The sequence below is a fragment of the Siniperca chuatsi genome, linkage group LG16 (assembly GCF_020085105.1).
Source record: "Siniperca chuatsi isolate FFG_IHB_CAS linkage group LG16, ASM2008510v1, whole genome shotgun sequence".
Classification (NCBI taxonomy): domain Eukaryota; kingdom Metazoa; phylum Chordata; class Actinopteri; order Centrarchiformes; family Sinipercidae; genus Siniperca; species Siniperca chuatsi.
Genome location: NC_058057.1, coordinates 15,335,703 through 15,363,380, shown reverse-complemented (window position 1 = coordinate 15,363,380; position 27,678 = coordinate 15,335,703). Strand labels below are relative to the sequence as shown.

Here is a 27,678-nt window from a genome sequence, read left to right as displayed (position 1 = left end):
TCTCGCAGTACTGGAGATATTAATTAGCGCAGAGCACTCACGCAAGGTGTTAATGCAAACACAGTGCTCTATCGAGCCCTCCATTGTGACTCAGGCACATTCTGCAGCTTTAATAGGCCCCTTGTGGTGCAGCAGCTGTCCTGATTAGCTGACAGGGATTTTATTGCGTTGACCCCCTACACACATATGTAAACAACTCGACTGATGGATGACAGGGTCCAGCTGACGTGTCAGTCACAATCCAAAACAAACACGAAACCATTAACAATTTGGAAGAGACTTCTCAAACACATTATGGTCAACATGAGTAAAAAGCACTTTTCACAATATCAGATTTTCACATTTGCACACAACTGAACATCAAATGCATACCTAGTACAAAAGTATCCTGCATTCAACAAACAAATAGGTTCTTGCATATGTAAATGCATATGCTGATGTAAAAAGTTACATCTCCAAAAAAAAAATTCCATGAAAACATGAATGCTCTCTATCTTTTCTTCAGTGCCAAAAAGAGTACAAAGTGCCTCCAAGCTCCTAATCAAAGGAGTGTATGCAGTCCTTAGGGATTGGCCAGGTTATGTCATTTCTTTCCTTTCTCTTCATTTTTGTGCTATCTCTTTGCGCAACTCTGTCAAGTAGAAGTGATCCTTCCCATGAGCCACCTCCATAATGGCCATTGCCTGTAAACACAAACAAATATAATTTTACAACATTTTACAGCATGCAATATGTACATGATTTCTTGGTCTGGGTATATCGAACCTCACTACCTTTTAGGTACCAAATGAAATGTGTCTGTAACACTGAGTATCGTACTAAAAGCTGGCATCCAAAGCATGGTCAAATTTGTAATTGTTACCAATTCCTTGATTAGACAGTTTCCTATTTAAATTCCTAAGTAAATTTTATTTAGTTATAAAGTTATTGAATGGCTGCTTGTGTTTAGACAACAGTTAATACTTGAGAAAAAGGCTTATTTTATTAAATTATATAAAATTTATATTCCTCTAAGGAGAAAAAGTTTTAGTATCGGTACCAAAACTAATGTCATATTCAAATTTCAGATGACACCCAGGCCTAATGATTTTGTCAAAACAGTATTTACTGTTGTTCATTTGGTTAAAAGTGCTTTGTAGCTGCTTTATTTGAGTGTGACAGTCTGATGTAAAAACTCAGCAGGTCATGTTACCTTCTTGAGAGCACTGATGCCTACTGAGTGCCTCTCTAGCCCCATGTACAGTCTGCCCAGCTTCAGGTACATGGAGGACACATTCAAAGAGTAGGCTGGATACAGCTGGCTGTGTTGGAAAGAGATCACACATACTGATTACACTTAAACGGGTCAATCATTGCTTTCGAGAGGCATGAACATGGACATAAGCAACATGTCTTTCCTAAGGTAATATATTGCACTGATATCACAAGAAGACCCCTAATTTCCTTTTCTAAAATCGTATCTTCTTCCTGTACGGTTCACTGTAATCATAAAGAAAGTAGAAGGAAAACAAATTTTTTGATCATCATCATAACTTTTCAAATTGACACAAAGTTTCAGGCCAGGGGAGTGAAGAGTGCTTGAATATCCTACTCAAGTAGGAGTAAAATTACTTGAGTAGAAAATGAGTTGACAGTACTCCAGTGATTTATTATTGAACTTCTATGAAATAGATGAACTTGCAAGAGACAGATTAAAAAGAAGTAAAATCGAATCAACAGAGGCACAAATATCCTGAGTTTTAGTTCCCTGTATGGGTCAAACTCCAAAAATACTGGAACCATCAATTCCCACGATGCAGTCAATAAGCAGCTGTTACTTATTTACATGTGGAAGGTACACTGTGACATTCTGGTGCTATATTTTCATTGAGGGAACACCCTACTATCCATACTCTGTAATTCACACCTTTACTAATTTAGATGCGAAGAATATTTAATCAAAAATTTACTTAAATGAAGGAATTACCCATTTTAGAAACTGATAAAACAATACAAGTGAAAAGCCTACTCATTTGAACTGCTACAATCTTTAGCCATTTCTGACCTGTATGGTTAGAAAGTGTGTAGAAAGATGTGTGTTTCTGACGGTTCTTAGCACCTGTAAGGTTTGAGGATCTTCTCGCCGTATCTGATAGCTCCTACTGGATCTTGCATATAGAGACAAACCCCCATGGCCTGGTACATCATGTGGAGCATGTAGACATTGGAGTCATCAAAGATGGCCCCCATATGCTCCAGGCTCTGTTCACACATCTCCAGCAGCTCATAAGGGGGTGCCACAGAGTCAAGGCTGCATCAGCACAAGCTGAGGTTTAACTGAAACGTCAAAGGGCCCCTGATCATATAATCGGATGTTTTACAGTCTGGGAAGCTACTTTGCTGAAGAACAACTGCAGCTAATGAGAAAATGGACACTAATCACCACTATCATCATGCAAATAATTTATCAAATGAGTTAATTAGTGTAAAGCTCTGAGAGTAATACAGAAACGTCTAGCTGTTGAGCTATTAGGCTCATAAGCAAGCTTAATAAACACTGAACGGTTGTGCAGATTTTTCTACATGATATTTCCTGCAGGTGTTCTTGATAAAAAATTAAAAGTGCAGCGAATTGTACAACAGTGTTATTTAGTGACAAAGGATATTTTTTATGTGTTTGAAAGCCCGGAACTCTCTGATGGTTTTCCTGGCGTAGCGCACCATGTTGCTGATGACCTCTGGCTCGATGGGATCACTCTGCTTACGTACTTTCAACTTTTCCTTGTCCTGGAGGTGAAGACAGGACACCAAACATGCTAGTCAACCAAACTATGAAGTGTAATTTCTAAATTTTACATATGAATTACAGTGGCAGTTGTATGGCTTGTGGTAAATACAGCGTTTCTCAGTAAGGGCTCACAAGTGCTTATCCCTATTTGTGTTTGCTAACCAAAATAATGCATATCGCTTCATTTGGTCTTTTTTCACCCAGCGCTTCTTATGGTGTCTTACCTTGGACCTGCTTTTACATTCCTGGCACTCGCAGGTGAAGTAATAGGATTCTCTCAGCCTGTTGTTGCGGTCGTCTGTTGGATAGAGGAGGTCTATGTAGCTGATGAGCACCTAGAGGTGGAAATAACACATTAAGTCAGTTTTATTTATATAGCCCAATATCACAAATCACAAATTTGCCTCAAGGGGTTTTACAATCTGTACAGCATTCGACCCCCTCTGGAAAAACTCCCCCCAAAAAACATTTTAAAAGGGGAAAAAAATGGAAGAAACCTCAAGAAGAGCAACAGAGGAGGGATGCTTCTCCCAGGACGGACAGACATGCAATAGATGACGTGTGTACAGAATTGACCAACACAGTAAAATTACAGTATGTATAATCATGGTGACAAAGTTATGAATAGATTGTAACATACAAACACACAGCACAAGAGACTCCTAAATGGACACTCTTCATCTTTGACATTTTTCATCCTGTAAATGTCTCAATTTGCTGCCAGACAGGCCCTAAACTGCAGGTTACAAGGTCAGTCTGAAAATAGCCCCACCAGCCTCTATAATCAGCTGCTGCATCCCCCCCTTTAAACCACACACACTCTTCTTCAACAGCGCTGTCTTGACACACACTGACACGTAAACTGTCATTGACCTGGTACTGTACATCAGCAGTGATGTCATGCTCTACTCATGCCAAAGCCTTCACACTCCTGTCTTTGCCCTTCAATCTCACAATCCCAATGTCAAGTCTTTCCATTTTTAAGATACTGTCTCATCCATATTCTACAGGGTTTGAATCCAAAACCACCTGTGTTGAGAAAGAGACCAGAACCACAACCTGTCAAGCTTGTTTCAAGATTTAAAGTTATAGTTTGACATTTTGGGAAATGTGGTTATTCACTTTCTTGCCGAGAGTTAGATGAGAAGATTGATACCACTCTCATGTCTGTACGGTAAATACGAAGCTACCGCCAGCAGCCTTTTAGCTTAGTTTAGACTTTCAACGGGGGAAACAGCTAACCTGGCTCTGTCCAAAGCTAACAACCTGATCCATCTGGAAGGTAACCAGTCCCCTCTGGTTGCCTGGCAACCTTATGGTGATGACAAGACTCCAGGAAGTTACTGAGCCCAGCCAAGAAACGGTCCATCAAATAACCCCCTACAAAACCCTGACATGTTGTTTTTACATTACATTTTGTATGGATTAAAACAAACTAGGCTGCTTGCATACACACACACACACACACACACACACACACACACTGAATTGACAGCTATTTTTTTTACTTACAACTAGTTTTGAGCTTTGGAGGTGCTGGTAGTTGCCAGCTGTTTCCCCCTGTTTCCAGTCTTTATGCTAAGCTAAGTTAATCATCCCCTGGCTGTAGCTACATATTTAATGGACAGATAGGAGAGTGGTTTCTATCTTCTCATCCAACTCTCGGCAAGAAAGCGAATAAGTGTATTGCCAAAATGTTGAACTACTCCTTTAAACTCAAAGTGACCGAAAACACAATCAAAAAACAATGCTTGGCCTACAGATCATTTAAAGTTGATGAATTCCTATATATTACTGAAAAATTAAAAGAAAGTAGCGTGTTATGTAATTTACTGTTCTTTACTAGTTTAAAGGTAATTTAGTGAATCTTTGTCCTTTGGTTTCGGTGCAGGCTGATCCACCAAATCGAGTTGAATCGAGCTCACAGACAGACAAATGTTTCACACACTCTGCCCTCTCGTAATAAGCATGGCTCCCTTCTCCACACACACACACGGAATGAAAAAAAAAACTGAACAAGACCCAACCCCCTCTAATGGCAGCTGTCGCCTTTCCTCACTTCATCTCCAGCCTTCATGTCCTGCACCGCCCGAACCTCAGCTGACGTCCCGTTATATGTGACTATGACGCTGGGAAGACAGCTGTGGTTTATCAGTGCCACACTGTGGAGAGATAGACAGGAAGGGAAAGAAACAGATAATAATAAAAATCCAGCTCTCTACTTTCTTACAATGAATGAAGTAGGAGCAGTGAGAAAAATGCCAACTTACTACTGCTCATAGCAATGACATGACAGTGACATAACCACTTTATTTTAAGTGGTATTAGCACTGTACTACAACTGCACTTACAGAGAGGTCTTCAGTGTCCCTGAACTATGTTAGCGACCTTGCTATTACCTGTGTGGCAGGCTGGAAATAGCTCAAAAAGGAGCTGAGAGGGCAAATTCACCTTCACAGAGCCAGTTTTAAAACTGAACAGCTTTTACGACCAAATGACCAACTGGAGAAAAAAAGTTGTCTTGCTGGGAATTGCAGTTTGGCCTTTTTTAGATATCTGGTACATGTTGCTCTGAATACTGACCTTTAAAACATAAACAAATACTGTTAATTGTAGCATTTAGCATTCATTTAGTTATATGGCTTGCCTGACCAGTTAGCCTTGTAATTATAGTTATGTTATGTCATATTTTTAATTAGGTGTTTCTGTTACTCTGTCCTTGTCCTACTCTGTCCTGTTTTTTCAAGAACAATGACTGGAGTCCTAAGCAAATGACCAATGTCCCAAAATAAAATGAAGGAACTAACACGTACCCAAAGAAGCCAGCTGGCACATTAAGAGAAAAACACTGAGACAATGAGAACCAAAGAAGAAGCTGTGTAAGGAAGGGTGAATGTACTGTGCGATATACTGTACCTTTAAATGTGTTGTTGAAACGGTACAGAATGAAAATGTGCTCGTATGTATGCATGTGAGTTTTCCTTCTTACTCTGGGTAGACTGCAGTACCCATGTGGGACAGTTCATCATCCTCTATAGTGAAACCATTACAGGCAACCTGTTGAATAAAGGACACAGGGGAGAGAAAGAAAACAATGCAAATACATATTACCAATCTTTCGCCTGTTTTACATCTATTTACATATAATTCGCTATGTCTTCCTTCCTCTTAAACTCCAGTGGTGGAAAAGCAAATTGTTAGTATTACAGAATCTATGCTTACAGCAGGACAGCAAAAAACAGAGTAAGAATCTGTAGATATTATTATCACCAGTCATTTATGTGTGTGTGTGTGTGTGTGTGTGTGTGTGTGTGTGTGTGTGAGAGAGTGTATAGTACCTGGGAGAAGAGTGTGAGCAGGTCTTTATGGTCGGGCAACTCCAAATGTTTGGAGTAAAAACGATGCAGTCCGGCAACATCTGACTCGGTCATCTCTCTTTTCTCATTATCTACGTCCTCCACGTCTGTTACACGAAGAACAAAAGACATGTGATTAATCAGATGTGTATTTTTCAACTATTTACCCAGGGTGGCATGCATTCTCTTTGGCAGTATTTATTTTAGACTATGATTTCCTTTAATATAAAGCTAGGCGAACAACACTTATGCCAGGTTAAAATTAAGAAGTGAGACAGCGACAGAGTAGAACATACCATTCTAATGTGGATATACCCTCTTTGCCCAAATGAAACACTAGTTTGTGTATGGCCATTTGTAAGAAATCTTATCTGCACAAAGCAAGTGAGCTGTTTGGTGACTTGCAATATATTGTTGCAATTTGAAGCTACCTTTGAGCAAATCTTGCGCAGTTTGTCTTAACATCTGTGTATGATTTACCATTTCTCTCAATCTCTTTATATTGTATTTATGGACATTGTGACTGGATGTTACATTGTATTGCAATTATGCTGTGAACCTGTGTCATATCTGACTTTGAAATGATGTGATAATCCAAATAGTACACACAGACAGGAAGTTCAGTTCCTTTGCTGGTTTAGAGAAGTTTTCATCAGGTCCAGTCTGTTAACCTCTAACAACTGTAAATAGATGGGGATAAACAGCTCTCCTTCCCTCGTCACTCTCACTATGCCAAGGCAGGAACACACTGTCACCACGTCATCCATATACTACAATCTGCCAGACTGTGTGTGTGTGTGTCACTTTATTCTCGTACGTCAGACACTCAGAAAACCGGAACTTTTCCCTCCAGACACAGAGACACACAAGATCAAAGTAACACACAAACATGGGCACACTGACAAAACTGTGTGTTTCTTTAACAACTAGTCGCTAGTAGCGGCTAATGTAGCCTCCAGCCAACTTGCCACAAGCAGAGATGGGGAGCAGGCTACAGAGGTCTGGTAAGCTCAGTTATTTCTAACTCAAACTTTTTTTTATGGTTTTGAACTATGAATTCTCTTAATATAATTAACTTGACACCATTTGACTTACGGACAATCATGCAGTCAGCTCTGTGTGTGTTAGTCTGAAGTGCTCTTCTTCCCATTCAAGTTGTTACACTTGTTATGTTGCCTAACGGCCATTCGACCCACATCTATAGGATATATATATAGATGTGGCCATGGGTGTTTCTCTCAGTCTAATCTGAATGGGTTGTGTGTTTTTAAGAGGGATATCTAGGGACACTTAGTAGAGTCTCTGAGCACTTTACATTTAATCTACACAGACACTTTCCAGGTGGGTTTATAAGGGTTGTCCTCAAAGAGCAACAGAAGTCAAATAACCGTGCATGCTTTTATGTCTGTGTGTTAAAGGAGTAATTACTCACGTGATTGCATCTCTCCTATGAGCAAGATCTTCTCAGAAACACATCTTTCTTTCTGCGTTTTCTGTGGAAAACAGGCATGATTAATACAAATGACCCGAATGAACTGCAGTATGTGCCAGACAACACTCCAAAAGGACACTGTGTCTTTTATTAACTATCCAACCTTCTTGGCGAGGATCCGAGCCACCAGGCGGGACATCTCTGATGGGCACCAGTTCTCTCTGAATGCAATCATTGCAGAGCACTCCAGCTTGTGCATGGCCCAGTCCCCTTTCTACACACAAACACACATAAATATCATAATAGCATGCAAAAGAGCAAGTAGTTTAAAGCTGATTCCATTGTGAACATCTACGGTAGAGCAAACATTTTAGGTCCCTCCACAACAAAAGTTGGCATATATGGCCCCTGAGCTACACTACCAGCTGAAGCAGTAAGCAGCATGGTGGAATGCGACTCCACACTGTGTTAATCTAATGTTACCCTCACCCATTTACCCCTCCATATGCAAACTGACCTATTCATTGACTGCACTTGCCCCCTGTTTTTCGACTGGGGAAGGAAACTGCAGCATATAGAAAACTCCAGTGAAAACTCTTAATCCCCTTTCCCATGTAACTTCTCCATGTTGGGGGAAAACGGGAAATAAGATCTAAAAAAACAAAACAAACTACCACAACCACACTGCCACTAGTGGAGCAAAAACGTTAAGTTTGGCTTGAGGGTGGCATCAGAGGACAGGACATATTGTCACCTAAAACACAAGGGTTCATCCTCTCTACAGTGACTACTTTAGGTCATCTCAGACTCAGCTTTGCAGGCTCAGCTCTACATTAAACAGTCTAAGCTGTACTCTGTCAGCCTCAGGTGTATTTGGGTGTAACTGTGCTTAGAGCTGCATGCTAACGTGTGACAGGAATTTAGTCACTTGTTTTAAAGGTTATTTTGGGGGGCTTTTTGCCTTTATTTGATAGGAACAGCTGAAGAAAGACAGGAAATAAGGGAGAGAGAGAGAGAGGGGATGACATGAAGCAAAGGGCGGCTGGATTCAAACTAAGGCGGCTGTGGTAAGGACTCAGCCTTGTACATGGGGCAGGCGCTCTACCAGGTGAGCTACCTGGGCACCCCAGTCAATTGTTTTAGATGTGTACCATCATGAACTGTCATGGACATGAAATTTAACCTGTTGAAAAGTCAGGGATCACCCAAATCATTAGTTTAATCTTTTAAAGACCATGAATTGTCCGTGTGCCTGCAAATATTATCATTACTCGGGTGAATCTGCTTGTGTTTCAACATACAGTAGCTGTTGTAAAGGAAATACTCAGTAATAGTTGGAGCTCTGAGCTACAATATAGGGTCCATTGTCTTACACTGGGTCGTTGTCCATTAACCACTTACACAGGAATCATTACATTAGTTGAAGTCATTCTGTCACTTCAACTGTTTCCTACCTGGCATTCCACATTGCAGTAGAAGGCTTTCTTGCACTTCCCACATCTTGCCAAGCCCTCTTTCCTATAAATGACAAAAAACAGGGTCTGTTAGCTTATGGATAGCAAACAGCATATGGTTAAAAAGTTACTGATGTCCTCTCACACCCTTATATAATTTCCTACAAACACAGACACACAGACAAACAACATTCAAACATTAAACATCAGTGGATAGTGCATTATCTAGTTGTACGTCTAGTGGAGTATCTTGTATGTGAGTATGTGGTTGCTTGAGTGTATAAGTGTGTGTATGGACTTTAAAAACATCCTGTTCCATTACTCTGAGACAAGAAACAGCAGTTGCTAGTGGCCTGTCGTAACTGATAGCAATGAAGGGCTTTAAAACATTCTGTGGTATTAATAGAGCTGACCTTATGAGTGCCAGCTGTCTCTCTACCACACTGAAACAGTAAAGCAGTACATAGTTCCACCCCAAAAAGTTTTGAGACATTTACTGTTGGTAGTCATGCCAAGTCCAACAAACTGGTTAGTGATGGGTGAACACGACAGTCTAAAGCTGGGAACACACTACACTGCACTCTACACACAGTGACCAATTAAAGACCAAACATGTTTGATCCTCTATGATAAAATTATGTGTTGTCTATAACTGTATCTGCAAAAGTCTTCTAAATACACAAATGGCATCTCCTGAAGCTGTTTTCTAACTTACAGCAAATTGAATGGCTGTCATATGATCTTAAAGGTCTCCTTTTGCGATGTCAAGGTCTATTTATGCAAGACTAAGGTCACATTTAAGGTAGGTTAGGCTGGGTTGCTTCAGGATAAAAAAGGAGGTCACAACAAGAGCTTGGATTGGGGTAAGACTAAGGTACGAGGTAGGGTTACAGCGGTTTACAATAGACAAAAAAAGGAAGTGATACTTTCCAAACATCTGCTTTTTGTCACCTGATAGCTGAGGATCAGCACTGGACAATACAACAAATATCACTGCACAGAATCCAAACTGTGCACATAATTAAACTGCTGCAACTTTTCACATCATCTCTCAGTACTTCAATATCATTTAAGGAGTCAAAGAGGACAAATTATGGTAACTTCAAAATAAGTCATCCATAATGAATCTCACAGAATCTTCCTAAATAAAAATTTAAAAATAAATTTAAATAAAAAAGATTTCACACCATTGGGAGCCAATATGGACAATAACTAATTTCTCAATGTTAAACATAACAAATATATAAACTGCTGCTGCAAGCGGGATGATGTCTTACATAACAGTACTGAAAAAAGGTGTGTGTATGCAGTGCAACCAGTTGCATCCATACCAACCTGTAGACTACAGGACAAAGACAATTATTAGACATGAGATTTGATTAGAATGTAACTGATTGTTATCATGATTACTATAACAGCTCTACTATAACACATCCAGGCAAACAAACACAATCAAGAGATGAATGACTGCCTGGATGCTACGAAAATGTTCAGCATTCATATAGGCCTACTCCCAGAGCGGGCCAGAGACGGTATGCAGAAATGTGGAACAGGATATAAATGAACCACCATTCAGAAAGATGAGCAAGATAACCAAAATAGATTTTATGGAGTGACACATTTATGACAAAGAGCCCATGTGGTACTTTATGGTGGCCAATACATATTAAGACTCACTAATAAACTGATCTGGTTCGCAGTTAAAGAGATTGGCGTCTTAAACTTATTCAGATCTAATAAGAAATAAATCATAGGCAATGAGGTGTTGCAGGATATGCAGCCACATGATGTCAGGTGTCATCACAAAGGTTGTACAGTATTTGATACAGGCAAAAGTGCTCAGATGAGACTCTTTATGAACTGGATCAAGTAATGCTTAGAGAGAAAATGAAATACGTTGTCACAACATGCAGGGATAAAAATAACCAGTCACTTACCTGGTGAAGCAGCACTCGCAGTAGCAGCCTCTCTCCTTTACTGACAGCACATAAGAGTACGCCTGGCAGGAAAACAGCAGCTCTCCAACTTTAAAGCGTCTGGTAACACGGAGACCTCGCCCTTTCCCCGGACTGTCAAACCTCTCAATTCCCTCGATGTTGCCCGTCATTGTGCCTCCTTCGGGTTGTCTTCCTCCAAAATGACTCATAAGGACCCGGGAGAGAAGTGTGGGATGTGACACCCCGGCTCTACGTGTTGGGGCGTCACCCTCCCCAATAATAGTTCCTAATGGCATCCAAAGGCGCAGGATGAGCCCATATGCAAACTACGAAAACATTAAAACTTTTTCCTGTGACCGACAAACTTTCTACTCTTTTTTAAATAGCACCCAATAATTGATTTAGAGAAACATATAGAGTGATTTTACAACTGTTAAATAACATTTTTGGTGGGTCTGGGGCTAGGTGGCCAGTGCTGCTATGGCAACAAGACGCCATTGTGCCCCCCCTCCACAATGCAGCAGCTTTCTCTCGGAAACCAATGCAAACAGAGACTCCCTCACTATCCAAAATAGTGACACTATAATATATATAATATAGACACTGTGATTTTAATTAAAATACTGCATAATTACCTTTGTCAAATAACTAGCAATTCTTATTATGTTGTTTCCCCAAGTTTTCATTGAGTTTCCACAAGTGAGTGAAACAGCGCCCTTAGCGGCTGCTCTGTGTGGTTAACGATGATATATATTACACTAAGCGTTAAGGCAAATATGTAGTAAGAAGTTGATTTGGAAAGTAGTATCAAACACTCAGATGCGGTCATTGTGGGATAGTGAATGGGTCATAAGAAACTATTATGTGAATTGGGAAGCCAGTCATACTCTAGTCTCATAATAAACAATAGAAAACTAACATAATTTAAATTAAGCAACCAGGAGCGTTGGCTAGCTTGTTTTCCAGTGATGCTAACAATATCAACTAGGTTAACTGTGTTTTTTAAGACTAGTCAGGTAGCTAACAGTGATGGAGAGAGGAGATGAGGAGTTCTTTCAATTAATAATCATAGCAACAAGTACAGTGGGACTTTTAATAAATGAAACAACCGGGAAAGTTTGTTTGTCAGTGTTGCTAATCAGCTAACTGTGTTATTGTAAGGCTTGTTAGCTAGCAGTGATGGAGAGAGAAGATGAGGAGTTCTGTAAACAAACAATCACAGCAACAAGTGCAGTGGGACTATATGACATGGATATTCACCACCTCATCTCCATGAAAGGATGGGCTTCAGCGTCAAATAATGTGAGTCAGATAAATCCACCCTCTTTCTGCCTCTTTCTGTGTCTATCTGTCTCTGTCTGTCTCTTTGCACGCTATTTTTCCGATGGTTAAATGTGTCTCTCGGGCTGTCTGTGTGTATTTAACCACTTTTTGTGTAGTTGTTAACATTATGAGATTGTGTTATGTAACTTAGCCTACTGTACCTTGTTTGCAAAGCTGTTGTGTTATTGATGCTATTTAGGCTACATAGACACAGCTGCAAGGACATAGTCTGCAGGGGCTTTGAATAATTTCCCCAATTTTGCATGTATTGGTTGTTCAGTCACTTGATGGTGTGTGGTAATGAGCCTGTGGACGTCTGCTTGTTGCTTGTGAGAATTTCTTCATCTGTGCTTCTATGAGTCATTATATTGTAGCCCTTGTAGGCTGTTTTTGTATGCCAAGCAGTTCATTATGCGTTGATACCTTCTGATGTGAACATGAACTAAATCTGTGAATGTTTCTAATGTTCAATATTTTAGTATTCAATCTGTACCTGTTTCAAGTATAAGCTTTGTTGTACTGTATATCTTTTTTATATGCTAAGACGATACTCAACAAACACTGTGTAAGTCATGTATCTATGATATGTGCATTGCTTCTTTTTGATGTGATTTGTTGTATTCCACCACAGTGAAAGAGTACTATAAATTTGAATTTGTTTACTTTTTTATGAATTACCACATTGTTTCTACTTTATCTCCTAAGATGACCTGTTTGACTTCTAAAGCACTCTGCTGCTAAAAAGAGCGCTTATTTTCAGTTATGGTTAATTCAGTTATGGAGTTAATTCAACTGGCCCCTCTCAAAGAGCATTTGGCCCCAGTCTGGCCCCTGTGGTTTAAATGGGTCAGAACCGCCACTGTATGGATGCGATTGGCAATATTGTTAAAATCTAAATAATAAATAAAATATAATTTTATATCATGATATTGATATAAAGTAGTCTGATTTAGTGAAGTGTCCGGAAAAGCTTTTGAGAAATTGTTGGAGAAAATATGACTCAATGTATATCTTTGGTTAATGCAGAGAATTAAATACCTGACAAATAATTTTGTTTCATGACATTGATGATGAAAAATCCAATATAGCCATTAAGCTGCTTTACTCATTGATTTGTAGCACTTCTAACAATGGCTTTATACAGATATGAACGAACCAGACACATGGTAAACATGGTGATATGAATGGCAGGGCTGCAACTAATAATTATTTTCATTGTTGATCAATCTGTTGATTGTATCTACTGTATATAGAATAATTATAAGTAATTGTGCTTGAACTTTCAAAGTACAGTTATACCTTTAATGCAATATGGAGGCTTTTATAAAGCATTTTTAAGGTATTTTTGGGGCATTTTATGCCGTTTATTAGAGAGTGAACAGTAGAGAGATGACAGGAAATGAGGGGAGAGAGGACAGGGAATGACATGTAACAAGAGTCCCCGGGCAGATTCAAACCATGGACATTACAGTTCATGGTCAACACCTTAAACCCCAAGCCACCATGGCACACTGGCCTATATTAACTCTATAAAGGACTTGTTGCAAAATGTTATTGGACTTGCAGGTGGAACACCAGCCATAATGATGAGTTTTTTACACTCAGACATCAGACATCCACCTCAACCATCATGTTTTAGGTGTGTTTAAAAAACAACAACAGCCTACAGTTCATCTCCATAGTGTTGGTACTTTTCACTGCAGTTCAATAAGGCCATCTGGTGGTGAAAGCCAAGAATGTCTTGGCAGTTGATGCCTACTTTATTGTACAATTTCATTCTTTGTGTTGTGGCAGCTGTGTGCTTGAAGATCAGTTCACTAAATAAATTCATAAAGTTGAATATTCAACTGTAACAACTGGCCTTGATTACATTATGCATTATGTGTAGTACTTCATTCATAACGGAGATAAGACCAGGTCAGATTAATATAAAGAGCCTTCCTAGCTGGTGTCCACTTTTGTCATATTGTGCCATCATGTGGGTGTTAATTGTAAGTGCACCCTCAAATGATTGAGAAGCCCATCCATGATGCATCACAGTCCGCCAGTCACCTTAGATACAGACAGATTATCCGACAACACTGAATGAGTTCCAGTGGGACGACCAGCACTCCTGATTTTGTACACAGAGGTAGAGAGGGAGAGCTCAGGTCAGGGACTTGATCTTGAGTAAATTGAAATATTTCATAAACAACCATGCAAACACACGCGCGCCTGCTCTCTCTCTCTCTCTCACGCACACTCACACACACACATAAACACATACAAGCACAAACCACTGTGAAGATTTGTCCCTCATCTGTATCTGAAGGCTTTATCCAACCTTGCCCCAGTTTCCCCCGATTTATTATAATTCCATTTTTCCAGTCTTTCAATCTAAAGATTTGTTCCTCCTCATTTTTTAATAACGTGCAAGCAAGGGAGGCATGTCCCTAGGAGATTATGTCGTCGTCTTTGGCGTCTCGTCTTGATTACATCAGAGGAACCTGATTTGATTAGGAAGAAACCCCCTGTTTCAGTACGCGTTCTCTTTAGTCCTCCCCACTGTGCTGATTTCTTGCTTTGTCAGAGGGGATGATCTTGATGAATATGATCTAAAAGAGAGGGAGGGAGAGGGGGATTAGGTGAAAGGATTATAATTTCCAATGACGAGAAATAATAAGAAACAATAAATCCTAAGTAGATTTAGTTCTCAAGGAAACCCTGTTAGGAAAAATCAACAGAATAAGAGACAGGACAGAAAAGAGACAAGACAGAGATATTAAATAGATACAATCAGCCCGACCTGTTTGGTCTGAGGGAGAAATTAAGGTCTTCTATTTGTCTTACTAACTCAATTTTAATGGATCCCACCATAACATTTGTATTCGTTCAGAATAAGTTGTTTTAAGCACTAGTTATTATAGATCTCATCTAGAATTCATTCAACACTTAAAGTTTGAACATATTGGCTCATGGTCTTGCAAGGTTTGACTGCTTTTATTTACAGATAGCAGTAGAGCTGCAAAGATTAGGCGATTAGGAGATCGGCAGAAAATTAATCATCAACTTTTTTGTTAATTGGTTCAGCTATTTCTCAAGCAAAAAATCCATTCTGTAGTTCCAGCTTTTCCAGTGTGAGGATTGGTTTTACTGTTGTACATCATAATAAAGGGAATATGTTTTGATTTTGGACTGTTGATTGGACTAAACAAGATATTTGAAGACATCCCCTCAGGCTATGGGAATCTGTGATGAGCATTTTTTCCACTATTTTTCGACATTTTCGTAGACCAAAAAGACAACAAAAAACAATGCAGATTATTCGACAATGAAAGTAATCGTAAATTGCAGCCCTAGAAAGAAGCAAGCCTTTGTAAATGAAGTAAGTCCTTTACTGTCTCAACAGTTCAATTAGTCAATTGACAGAAAAATGGCAAACACTCTCAAGTACTTAATTGTAAAAAATGTGCTGCTTTTCTTTGTTATATTTGTTTGTAAACTCAATATTTTCAGTCCTTGTATTTAAAGTTCAAAACAGCGAAGAAAGGGTCTTTGATTCAGTGAATGATGCTGTAAACCAAAGCCGACATGGCTAGCAGACACAGGACCATAGTACTTCAACAGGGGGCACCATACTGTACAGACTGGGCCATTAAAATATAGACAATAGAGTGCAGTGTTTCTAAGCTTTGTACAGATCAAGGTGGGTGGACTGGTTTATTGTTAATATAAGAAAATCAGTGGAGACATGTAATGGTTTGCAGTAGCAGCATCCTCTGTTCATCCTCAGTCACCTGATCCCCTCACTCACCAGCACACCTGTTCCCTCACTAGTTCTCCTGCATATATTTTCTAAACCCTTTTTCCCTATTCATTTTCCAGATTGTCTAATGTACTACCCAGTCTTAGTGTTCCAGCCTTCGTTCCTGTTTATTGCCTGCCTTTTCCTGACTACAGCCTGTTCCCAGTTCTGCCTGCCTGCCCCTTGCCTGCTTCACTTGCCCTCGCTGACTGATTACCTGTTGCTGAAATCTGCCTTGAACTTCTTACGAAGTAAACAATTGATTGCTTTTAACTGCCTCTAAGTCCTGCTTTTGAGTCCATGTCACTGTGTGCACAACCGTTACAGTTTTACTGTCTCAGAATTTATTTGCACATTGTCAGAGCTCTCTCCACCCTGCACCTCTTCAAGGATCAAACTACATCAGCACTCCGGCTGTTTTTACACCCTTAGACGACACTGTACGTATAATTTACATCCACACTGTTGATGGATATACGCAGTACATTGTCACATTGGGGACCTCGTAAAACAGCAGCTGCTAATGCCTCGCTGCCACGAGGTCGCGAATGAGGGTTGTGTGTGAAATCCAGTGTGGTTAAAGACCTTTGCTACTTTCGGTCTTGCAGTAGTGGTGGACTGAGGCCTCCTCACTTCATACTCATGACCTTGTCATCGCATGCCATTCCCAGGTTCCCAGGCTGCTGTGCTAACTAGCCAGGGCATGGCTTGAGAGATGGACGGTGCTGTGTGTTTGTGTCCAGTGGAGAGAGAGAGTGTGTGTATGTGTGTGTGTGTGTGTGAGTGGGGGGCTGTTTGCATGCCAAGACCCTATGTAGTTGTCCCTTTATTACCCTGAGCAGAGCCCAGGCAATATACAATAAATCCACATTCTTTCTGATGAACTCGCTGATAGACAGTGTCTACCATCCCGTCTCGTCCCTCGTCAGACAGTTCGGGAGCCAAGCCTTAGCCTTAACCCCCCTGTCTCCACTCCTGGCTGGGGGGGAATGTGACGCCTGCCTGCCTGCTCGCCTGCTCGACCGTCTTAGCCCTGTGGGCTTTGCAGGCGCGGAGCCTCATCTCCCACTGTTTATCCATGTATCTTTGCTTTGGCTCGGGCCCTACACTGTAGGCCACTGTGGGCTGAGTGGGGTCCACTGCCCTGTGTCACCCACCTAAGCTCTGCTTTCACTGGAGGGCTTAGCGCCTCACCCCTCGGCTGCTTTATGAGCAGACAGCTGGGCTAATCTGTCTCTCTCTTTCTTTCTCCTTGGATCTTGCCTCATCTCTTCTTTTGGCTCCTTTGGTCGTCTATTTGTAGTCTAGTTTGCTTTCATGCCTTTCAAACACCAACACTGCAATAGGAAATTCAAAAAGATCTTGTGAAAAAGGGAATCACAGGAGAAAAGTTTTGGTCCTGGGATCTTTAGGATACATCTGGTTCCAGCACTTGTGGGCGACTCTTGACTCAAGTCGCTCTTCAGCTACAATTAAGTAAACTTTACACGACTTGTAATTCATCTTCATCTTCACTGAGTTGGCTTTGAGTTGTTAATAATGACTTCAAAGTTTTATATGTTAGGTATGTTGCGTGTACTGTATGTAACACACTATGCATCTGCCGGGCTGACACCCCTGTTAGGCGTAAATCGGTCTCAGAGCAGATTCCATGAGATCTGTCCGATAAGTTATAACCTTTGAATTCAGGGAGTTGTAAGACCTTGAACTAAACAGAATATATGCGTCATTTTACATGAGGTGCAAAAAAAATTAGTAGATTGACAAAAATGTATCTGCAACTATTTTATTATTTGAATAATTGTTTATTTTAAGGAAACATACCAATTATTTGCTGAATTCAGCTTCTCAAATGTGAGGATTTGGCTTATCTTTATCATACATGATAGTAAACTGAATATCTTTTGGGTTCTGGACTGTTGGTCAGACAAAACAAGACATTTGAAGATGTCTCAAGTCAAAGACTTGACTTCGACTGGCATTTTGTGAACATTTCTGGGTGACAGAGACTGACATCCCTTTACTCTGCCTTCTTTCCATCTTCCGTTTGCATCCATTTTGTCCTCCGCCCTTCATCATCCCCTCTTCCTGACACCATCTCTCCCTGACCACCATCCCTCTGTCCTCCATCTTTCTCTCCTCCTCCTCCTCCTCCTGCCTCCCCTCCTCCTTCTTCTCTTCGCTGTCCTCTTCAGCCGTCCGGCTAAACTTAGAATTGACAACAGTTGCAGGGTGACACCAAGGGCTAAATAAGACCAGAACAATAGCTTCCCCCCTCTTCTCCTCTTCTCACCCCCTCATCTCCCCCTTTAATAGACTGCCATTGTTCTCTCCCTTCACTGTTGCTCTTTCAGGGAGTTTGTTAGCTATGCTAATGAAGGTTGGGCTTGTGTGGGTTTAGCGAGTGGGGATTTGATGCTCTTTAACTGGGCACTTTTAGAAAGGAGAGGCGATCATCAAGTGAGGCCGGGCGGCTATTTACCACCAGTCAAATGTCACAGGCATGTGGATGCGATACAGCGGTGGAAGAGATCTGTTACATTCTTCATGCACTTGCTTCAATTTGATATCTGAAACTTTCCTAACCAGAATAGTCAGCAAAATGTATAAAAGAGGGTATTATGCAAGAATATGTACCACTGCCTCTCCAATGCACAATGTACTGTATGTGTCAGCATGTCAGAGTCCTTGCAGAAAAAAGGAGTTGAGTAAGACAAGACGCAGAGACTACAGTAAGTATAGTGGAGGCTGTCATCCAATCAGTCAGTAAGTCTGTAAATAGCCTGGCTGGTGGCTCCTTTGAGCTTTCCTCTAAGAGGAATTCTCTTTCTCCTTGGTGTATTAATAGTGCTTGTGCATTGTTTCCTACAACAGCACTGCTGCAATCAAAGGAAGTTGGCCTGCTAAGTATACAGATATTTTCCTTTGTCCCTAAGTTTAGCAGGCATGGAAGAGTCAGATGTGTGTGTGACTGTGCATGGATGTGGGTGCATGACTGTGTGTCTGTACGAGCAAGTGTGTGCATGCTCATGGGTATTATGTCAGGTTGTATGTTTATTTATGTGTGTAATCGTATATGTACAGTGATACATCCTCTAATTGTTTGTGTGTGTCTGTGTGAGTGTATCTGTAAGCCGCTCATTGACAGTGTGACCTTTTGTTTTAGAGGTCATGAGCCTTCACAGGTTCTGGGTGCATTGGTATGCTTTTTGGTGGAACACATGTTAATCTATTGTATGACCTACTACTTCTTAATTATGGTTTTTCTTTTTTCATCTCCAGGTAAATGATTTCAACAAAACTCCTGGTTATAGTGCTATGAGTGTCTTTAATGTGCAAAAAGTAACCTCTTACTGTCATTAAAATCATTTTTCACATTTCATCTCTTCCATTCATTGAACAAGGACATTATAATCAGATTTGTCTGATTGCTCTATAAATGCTTTTGATGAAAATTTGATGTTGGAGCCCACCTTTCAATAAAGTAATTAGCTCTATTTGAATGGAAACCATCACATGTTAATGCTCTCCTTGGCCCAATATTTTCATTGTAATATCATTAAATTGATGGTGCCAGCCAATATTGTAATATCTGCCTAACATTTTATATGTCACAAGGACTGATTTAGTAGTATGTCAAAGCCTTGACCTGTCATTCTCTGGTGTTGCTGCTGTGCCTCAAATTCCCTTTAATTGGGGATTTGGCCGATGGGCTGCACTATACTGTAATCTGTCTCACACTCAACCACACACACACACACACACACACAGTCATGTTTGCATCACTTCAGAGGACATTACATTGACTTGCATTAATTTATTGGAGACTAACCCTAACCCTAACCATCCTTGCCTAACTTTAACCATTCCCTAAGACCTTACAGGCACCTTTTAAAGATTTGTATTTATTTTTAAATAAGATGTTTTATCATTAGAGGAGATTTATATTAACCTAAACCTAACCTTACCCTAACCTTGAACGAAGTCTTCACCCTAAAATGTAATGATTTACATTATGGAGACTTGTGTTTTGTCCCCAAAAGGAAGGCGAGTCCCCATAATGTGACGGTGTAAACATAATTATGTCTCCACAACATGAGTAATACATGTCCACACACACACACACACACACACACACACACACACACACACACACACACACACAGTAGAGTGAAGCAGTTTGTTTGTCTAGTTGCAACGTGGTTGCATTCACAGATGCAAGCACACACTCACATACTCCTACAGACATTAAAATGCACAGGTTAGTCATCTGACACACACACTCGCACACACACACACACACACAATATAAAACACACATAGTTACACCCTGAGTGAAGCAGGTTGGTCGTCCGGTGACCAAGTGGTGGCGTTGAGGCATCATCGGTCACTTGGAGTCTGTCAGTGACTCACCAAGGGCACAATGGAATTAGTGAGATTCTCCACAATGTGACAGCTTGCTCTGGCTAAATGGTGTAATAATCTACCCCTCCTCTCACAAACCTCCAGCAGCACATGCACACATACCCACACACACACACTCATTCACCCATTTCGCCCTCCCCAAACAAACTGGCACAGATAACATTGTCTTAAGCTATAAAAAAAGATTTTTTTCCCCTCCCTCCATTGCGGTAATTATTGAATTAATGCAGATGGAGAGAGACATCTGCATGTTAAAGTGTTGGCCTCTCTCTTATGCACAGCAGATGTTCCCCTGTCATTTACTCAAATTATGCTGCTTAGATACACGGAGGAGAGAGAGAGAGAGAGAGAGAGAGAGAGAGAGAGAGAGAGAGAGAGAGAGAGAGCACGAGAGAGAAAGTTACTCGCCAAGGCGACATTGTCTTACAGCCCTCAGCTACCAAATTCTGTATCTGTCCTTCAAGTAAACCCCTACGTTCTTCCCTTGAGGTGTTCCTCAATGACAGTTATATTGCTTTATTTGCTTTATCATTATTATCTAACAGTTTTATTATAATGGAAAGGCAAGTGAATTTGTACCTTTTCAATTACGGAGGCAATCCAAAGTGCTTTACATGAGGCAAAGAAATGCAGTAGAACAACATTTAAAAGCATAAAAGATACAAATACAAATAGACAAATATGAAAGCCAATAAATGCAATTTCAGTGCAGTAATAAGTTGCCAAAAAATGTAATAAAGGAAATAATAGTGCAGTAGAGAAAAAAAAACAGGGGGGGTTTCATTTAAATTTGAAAGTGGTTAAAGTATTTAAAAAGCCTTTAAAATCAGCAGGAAGTTGATTTCATCTGTGTGCAGCTAAATGCAGCTTCACCGTGTTTGGTTCGACCGTGTTTACTGCTATAGCTGACTGCTTCCTAAACTTCTAAGGGACCTACTGAGTGACTTATTTCATGCTTCGGTTTATTCTTAAATTGCAAAGAAAGGCACTGGATGAGTTAAATTCAGCCTAAATCAAATATAGGATCTTAGCACAACAAATAACCTTTCCAGTGTACAAATAATGATGGAGTATCATATCAACGATGTCATATTAATGGAAATATCAACAAGCTGACCTCTCATTGATAGCTTAACCCAGCAGTTGACCTCTCGACTCTTATTGCTGGTGGGGACATTACAGTAAAGATGAGACAACACCCCCTTGAAGATTATCTGTCGATTATTTGAAGTGAGGACCAGACATGGAGAGACAGTGTATGAGTGTGTCTCCATAAGTGTGTGTGTGTGTATGTCTGTCCCAGATGACAGATAACCAGGGACCTTCTCCTTGGGATTATTTTCCAGGTTGGTTCGGCCTCATCTCTCCGGATTACGTTGATAAAAACATTCTTGTATTATATTTTCTGTGCTTATTGTATTAATACTCTCAGGCAGTTCCCAGAAAAAAGCTCCGTCCCACGCCTGCTTTAAGGTAATCTTCTTCCACTTGAGCTTTTAAAATGTTTTGGGGGGTTGGCTGTCTTTGTACAGTAATACCTATTCTCTCTCACTCTTGAGGCTATATTTAACCTCTTGTCTTTGACTCAATTGCTCTATCATATCATTCCACATGGTAAATTATATATCTTTAATAAATATGTGCATCTGGGCTGTGCCGGACTAGACTTGTTCAGTCAGTATACCCACTAAAGGTTTAAATTAAATTTTGAAGGCACGTGGTGGATAATGACATTGCTTTAGATCCAAATGTGTCTCCAAAATGTCTTATTATTGTGTATTTAGCTGTGCCCAAGTTGCAACTTGTATATTGTGTATGGTCCCTCACTTTAACCCCAAGGCAGTTAGTCAACGTTACACAAATATGGCAGCATGAAGGGAAAGGTAAACTGTCAAGAGTAAAGAATAATCTAAAGACAATACTAAGATGCATGAGTCAAATTCCCATATTGCACATTAATAAAACAAATTTTTCTTATAGAGGACATACCTACAAAACAAACACCAACTTATCAGTTTAAGCCTATTTCTTTGTTTATGCATCATTTATTTCAGCTTGTGGCACTTTAAGGCATTTTTGATGCAAGTCGGAAATGAGAAATTCTATCCGCAATGGCTTAAAAGGTGATGAGGTTTAAAAATCAAACCTCATCACCTAAAAAACAGGGAGAGAGACGTCGTACCACGTTAATGAACTCATTTTACCAAACATGCTGAAATCATTTTTAAAATGAATGTCACAGATTACCACTTTAAAAAGTAGTTTTTATACAAGGATCTGGACCGATCTTTTCTGGCAATAGCTGCTGTACATGACATTACTTGTCCTACTGTAAGATACACAGAAATGATGGCGTTAAGGCTGAAATGATTTGTAAATTAATTGATCAGTCAATTTACAGAAAATGAATCGCCAAATATTTTGATAATGGATTAATTGTCTAAGCTACTTATCAAGCACACATGCCAAACAGTTGCTGGTTCCAGCTTGTCAAATGTGAGGATTTTCTACTTTTCTCTGTTTTATATTATTGTAAATGGACCATCTTATGGGATTTGGACTGCTGGTGCAACAAAAAATGCAATTTTAAGATGCCATTTTGGGCTCTGGGAAATTGTAATGGGATATTTTTCACTATTTGCTGACATTTCATAGTATAAACTAAAAAACAGATTTATCAATAGTGAAAATATCACTAGTTAAAGCCCAAGGGGTCCTGGTTCACGTCTGCCAGTCTTGGTCATATTTCTCTGTTTTGACCTGGTTGAGCATAAACAGCAGACTGTGTTTGCTCTCACGTGTTCTGATGCAACTTGTACCTCATTTTCCTAAGAAGCATTCTATGATTCAGCCCATCCACACACATTTACCCACACACAAACACACACAAGCACACACAAACACACACACGCTTCCCCTACCTCTCTACAAACCCAACAATCCAGTGAAATCCGTACAACTTCCTTCTGTTCTCAAACCAAAAGCCTTAAAGCCAACAGATGCTTTCTGGTTATCATTGCCAGTTATCACTCTTAGCTCACTCTGATAAGACTTTACTTTCTGACCCAGCTGTTAAGGAGTTCAATTTACCAGATGCACCAGAAGAGCGGACAGGGAGGTGGAGGGATGAGTGAGCATCGAAAATACCCGCAGGCTTGAGAGATGAGACGTAATATGCCTTTTTTTTTTTTTGGCCTGGTGTTGTTTCTGAAGCGGCGTTAGTGCAGTAAGGAGCTCAGCGTCTAAAGAGGCTTTGGTATAGGGGGAAAGATGGGCCATATTACAGTGAGGCCAGAAGCCTGCTTGATTAATGGGCCAGGATAATCACCTCATCAAATCACTCTCACTTATTAAATCTTGTTTAATATCGTAATGAGGGCCCTCCTGAGCTGCTTTGGTAAATTCCCCCTGTCTCCCCGGCTCTCCATCGCACTCGCTTTCCCTCTTCTGCCTTTCCACTTTAACAGGAAGACTGATGCTACCAAGTTCCTCTTTGTCCTCATCTTCCTCTCTCTGTCTCTTGCTTCCTCTTTCTCTTTTTTGTCTCTTGCCTTTGCATTTCTCCTTAACTTTGAGGAAAAAGTGACAGATGTATGTCTCCTCTTTCCTAAACCATCCTGGAATATGTGTTTTAGTTTTTAGACTACACAGTGGCTCAACAGTATACATAATTTCTGAGGGTGGAAGTACTATATACACAGCCTCATTCTATTCATTTAATCTCCCTTGTTTATGATGGATGATGTGCTAGATTGTATCATCATAAATCACTGTGTGTGTGGGTCAGGACCTGCTTGAATAGTGATACCACTTCCCAAGGCTTTGGTACACTGGAGTTTATGGAAACACTTCAGGTGAGGTAATATCACTCCTGTCTCCTTCTGTGTGATTTGTGATCTCTATCTGTAGTATCACGACATATCCGCTGTTACTTCCCCGTGTGCATGTCTGTGTGTGGTTTCTGGGATGGGCTTGCATCTCCTTCACTTGACCTCCAGGCTGCTACGCAATGTGCCTCAGAAGAAAACAACATGCCATTGTCTTATTTATGGTCTTCCATGTGTCGCTTTGTACCATCTTGGTAGCGCAGCTGTGACTGCGCACTTCTTCCAAGGAAGGGAAAAAATATTTCTCCTTTGCTCTTTTGTCCTGTGCCCCCCCTCTCTCTCTCTCTCTCTCTCTCTCTCTCTCTCTCTCTCCATTTTTATTGCGAATTATAGGTGTCTTTCAATGGTCACCCCCTTCCACCACCCTGATCCCAAAGTTGGATCCAATCCTTTGTCGTCTCTGAAGGCAGGCAGGCAGGCAACAACTGGCTCAAGGTGACCAGTTCAGGCTTGAGAGGGAGGTTAGGGCTGCATCTTCCCCCTGAGTGCCTCCCATTTTTTGCCTTTATTGTTTGGGAGCAGCTGTTGTGTACCTGGACCCCATGAGTGGCGCCTATGCTGGGTATCTTGGCAGCCAGGCTCCATAAGCTTTGGATACCAGAGTGAATCAATTCTTAAAGATGACTGTCTGCGTGCCGTGTCACATGGACAGGCCCAGAGTGAAGGGCTTAGGGGGCTCTGGAGCTGGAATGCTCTTTGATGGAGGGGCTGGAGAATGAGGAGGGAGGGGAGGAAAGGAAAATACAGGGGGAGGAGATGGTCCTATTGTTGTGCCAAGGAATGCCCTTGACAGAGATAGAGGGGTATTGTTTTTATGCCCATGAACTCTTTGGACTTGGGGACTTAAAGATGATAGAGCTGCGAGGGTGATGAACATCTTAGCATCTTTACTGCTTACATAAATGCCATGAGAAGCGCAGCTGTATGTTGTCAGTTCCTCCTTTTCGCTGTTAACTACGTGTTGAAAGTTGCTCTAAGACATGCCATGTGCGAGCAGCTTTGCGTCAAGCAGCCATTTGAATGTGTAAAGGTTGGCCAATTATTGGGAGGCTGATATAGCCCCTCTGTCATAATACCCACAAAACCAAACTCATTCTCAGCAGAGATTGACAACAGCTGAACAGGATGTTGATGACCTTACCTGGCTCACAGGCCTAACCTGCCTAATGTCCACTGAGAAACCTGAGAAAATGAAGATCAGAAAGGATGACAAAAACAGATTGGCACGTAAGCTAAACTCCCTCCCTCCCACACTCTCACTCTTTCTCTTTTTCTTTCTTCTTACACCCCTTCGGAGAACAATACCCTTCGGACCACCCCCTCCCTGCCTCTCTACCTTTAGAAAAAGCGGGTTTATTAATAGTTCAGAGCAGGGTGCTTAGGGCAAGCTCCACGAGAAGGTTAAGGATAAGGGGAGTTAACAATTTGGGCTCAGCAACCAGCAGCCACAGCAGCAGCAGTAGCAGCTTCTTTTTTGGAGAAAGAGCCTCATGGTCGTCTCGTGTCCGTATCCATTTCATGACAAATGAAATACCAAAGGCCCTGGCCAGAAACAATGGCTTGTTTGGCTGGCTGGCTGGAGGCAGTATGGGAGGTGGTGGTGGTGGAAGGGTGGGGGCTAAGACTGGCTTCCAGCCCCTGCAGCTGTCCCGGTTGTCATTCCTTGTCTTAAGGCTCACTCCTGGCTCAACGGCGCATGTGTGTGTGTGTGTGTGTGTGTACGTGTACGTGTACGTGTCCATCCCGAGCCTCGAAAGTGCGAGGCAATTCTCGGTACTCAGCAGCGTCTGAAAAACGGCCCCAGACACAAAAGGCAAGTTGAACAGTGTTAAGTCCCCTTCGGAATGGAGCAGACCCCAGGCATGAGGTCATCAGCCTTGGTTTAGCAGCCTTTGTCCTACAGCCTGATGGACGTCAGGAGGGGTGGCTATCAAAGACAATTGTGGCATCAGTTACAGCCATTGATGTCACACAAGATACAGCAGGTCTCCAAAAAAAATACTTGTGATAATTTCCTTGAATATAGCCTAGAAATACTGAAAATACTTTCAAAACCAGAACATGGTGCATATGGGATAAAAGCAAGTCTACCGATACAAATTACATACCAATACACAGTGACATTTAAGCTTGGTAATCTTTTCGCACCTCCACTCTGTGGGCCTCATCTTAATATGAATGATAAAGTCTGTGAATCTTTTAATCTGTGTTGATAACAGGTGATAAACTTTAATAGGCCGCTAATATTCCACGAGTAAGCTTATGTGTGTGTGTTGCAAAGGAGAAAGACAAATCTCTTCCCGCCTCTCTCTCTCTCTCCCCCTTATGTCTCAGAGATTAGCCTTTGCTCAAACACCTCCTGTTCATCTAAGTAATTAAAACATTAGAATTACTGGATTATAAACTGCTTTCGCTTTTAATCCAGCACTCGATGCTCCCACCATCTTGCCAAATGGGTCAATAGAAAATATAATGGGCCTCTGTGATTTCTGATTCAGGGATCTGGAAGAGGAAAAGGATGCCAATAATGGCTATTAAAAGAGATGTGTGTTTGTGTGTGTGAGAGAAAGAGAGACAGAGAGCCCAGACCGGCTTTGCCCTGAGTGCCATCTGTCTTGGACCCACTAGACCCAGTTTAGACTGGAAGAAGCCAAACCAGTTCAGTCTCTATCTCTGCCCCCAATGCACTGTTATGCGAGCACACACGCATACACACACTCCCCATCACCACTTCCACTTTTGAAGTGAATATTAAAGGAACCTGCAGTTCTTTGGTCTTTGATTTACCAAGCGCATGCCTCGCTACTGTTTGTGTGTGTGTGTGTGTACACTTCATAAGACCATATAACAGGTGTTTGCCCCTGGGGCCCCCAGTGCACCTTAAAGGCCTTGTGTCAATGGGTATCCTGATATCATTTATATATCATTTATCCTCCCGTGGTCTACCTTTACCACAAGTTCTCACATGTGCACACATTCACAAACCTTTTTCATTTCATTCAGTTTTAAGGGAAGTTCCTCCCTCCTCACTTTGCCCCCCCTTCACCTTTCTTGGCAGTCAAAATGAAGGTGTGCTGTGGGGATTCACAGCTGCTGTCTTCTCACCTATACTGTCTATACTAATTTTGGAGTATCAGTATGTGCTTGGCATGATTTGTGTGTGCTTGTGTATGTGAGTTTACACACTGTACGCTCATGCAGCCTTTTTTTTTTGTTGGTATGAGTGTGTGAGCAGTGTCCTCTGCAGCATGTTTCTGCCTGTGTGTGTATGTTTTGTGTGTGTGTTCATTATGGTTTGTGTTTGTGTTACTTG

General features: G+C 41.0%; 1 protein-coding gene across 1 annotated transcript; it reads right to left on the bottom strand.

The window, feature by feature from the left end:
- Positions 1-323: 323 nt before the first annotated feature.
- LOC122862732 (N-lysine methyltransferase SMYD2-B-like) lies at positions 324-11,403 on the bottom strand. Its single transcript, XM_044168339.1, has 12 exons — positions 10,947-11,403; positions 9,010-9,073; positions 7,719-7,829; positions 7,556-7,616; positions 6,106-6,230; positions 5,757-5,824; positions 4,827-4,929; positions 2,992-3,102; positions 2,646-2,766; positions 2,099-2,273; positions 1,193-1,301; positions 324-683 (listed from the first exon to the last, which is right to left on the bottom strand). The coding sequence occupies exons 1-12, from the start codon at positions 11,240-11,242 to the stop codon at positions 603-605; spliced, it is 1,425 nt and encodes a 474-aa protein (XP_044024274.1). The 5' UTR covers positions 11,243-11,403; the 3' UTR covers positions 324-602.
- Positions 11,404-27,678: the final 16,275 nt, after the last annotated feature.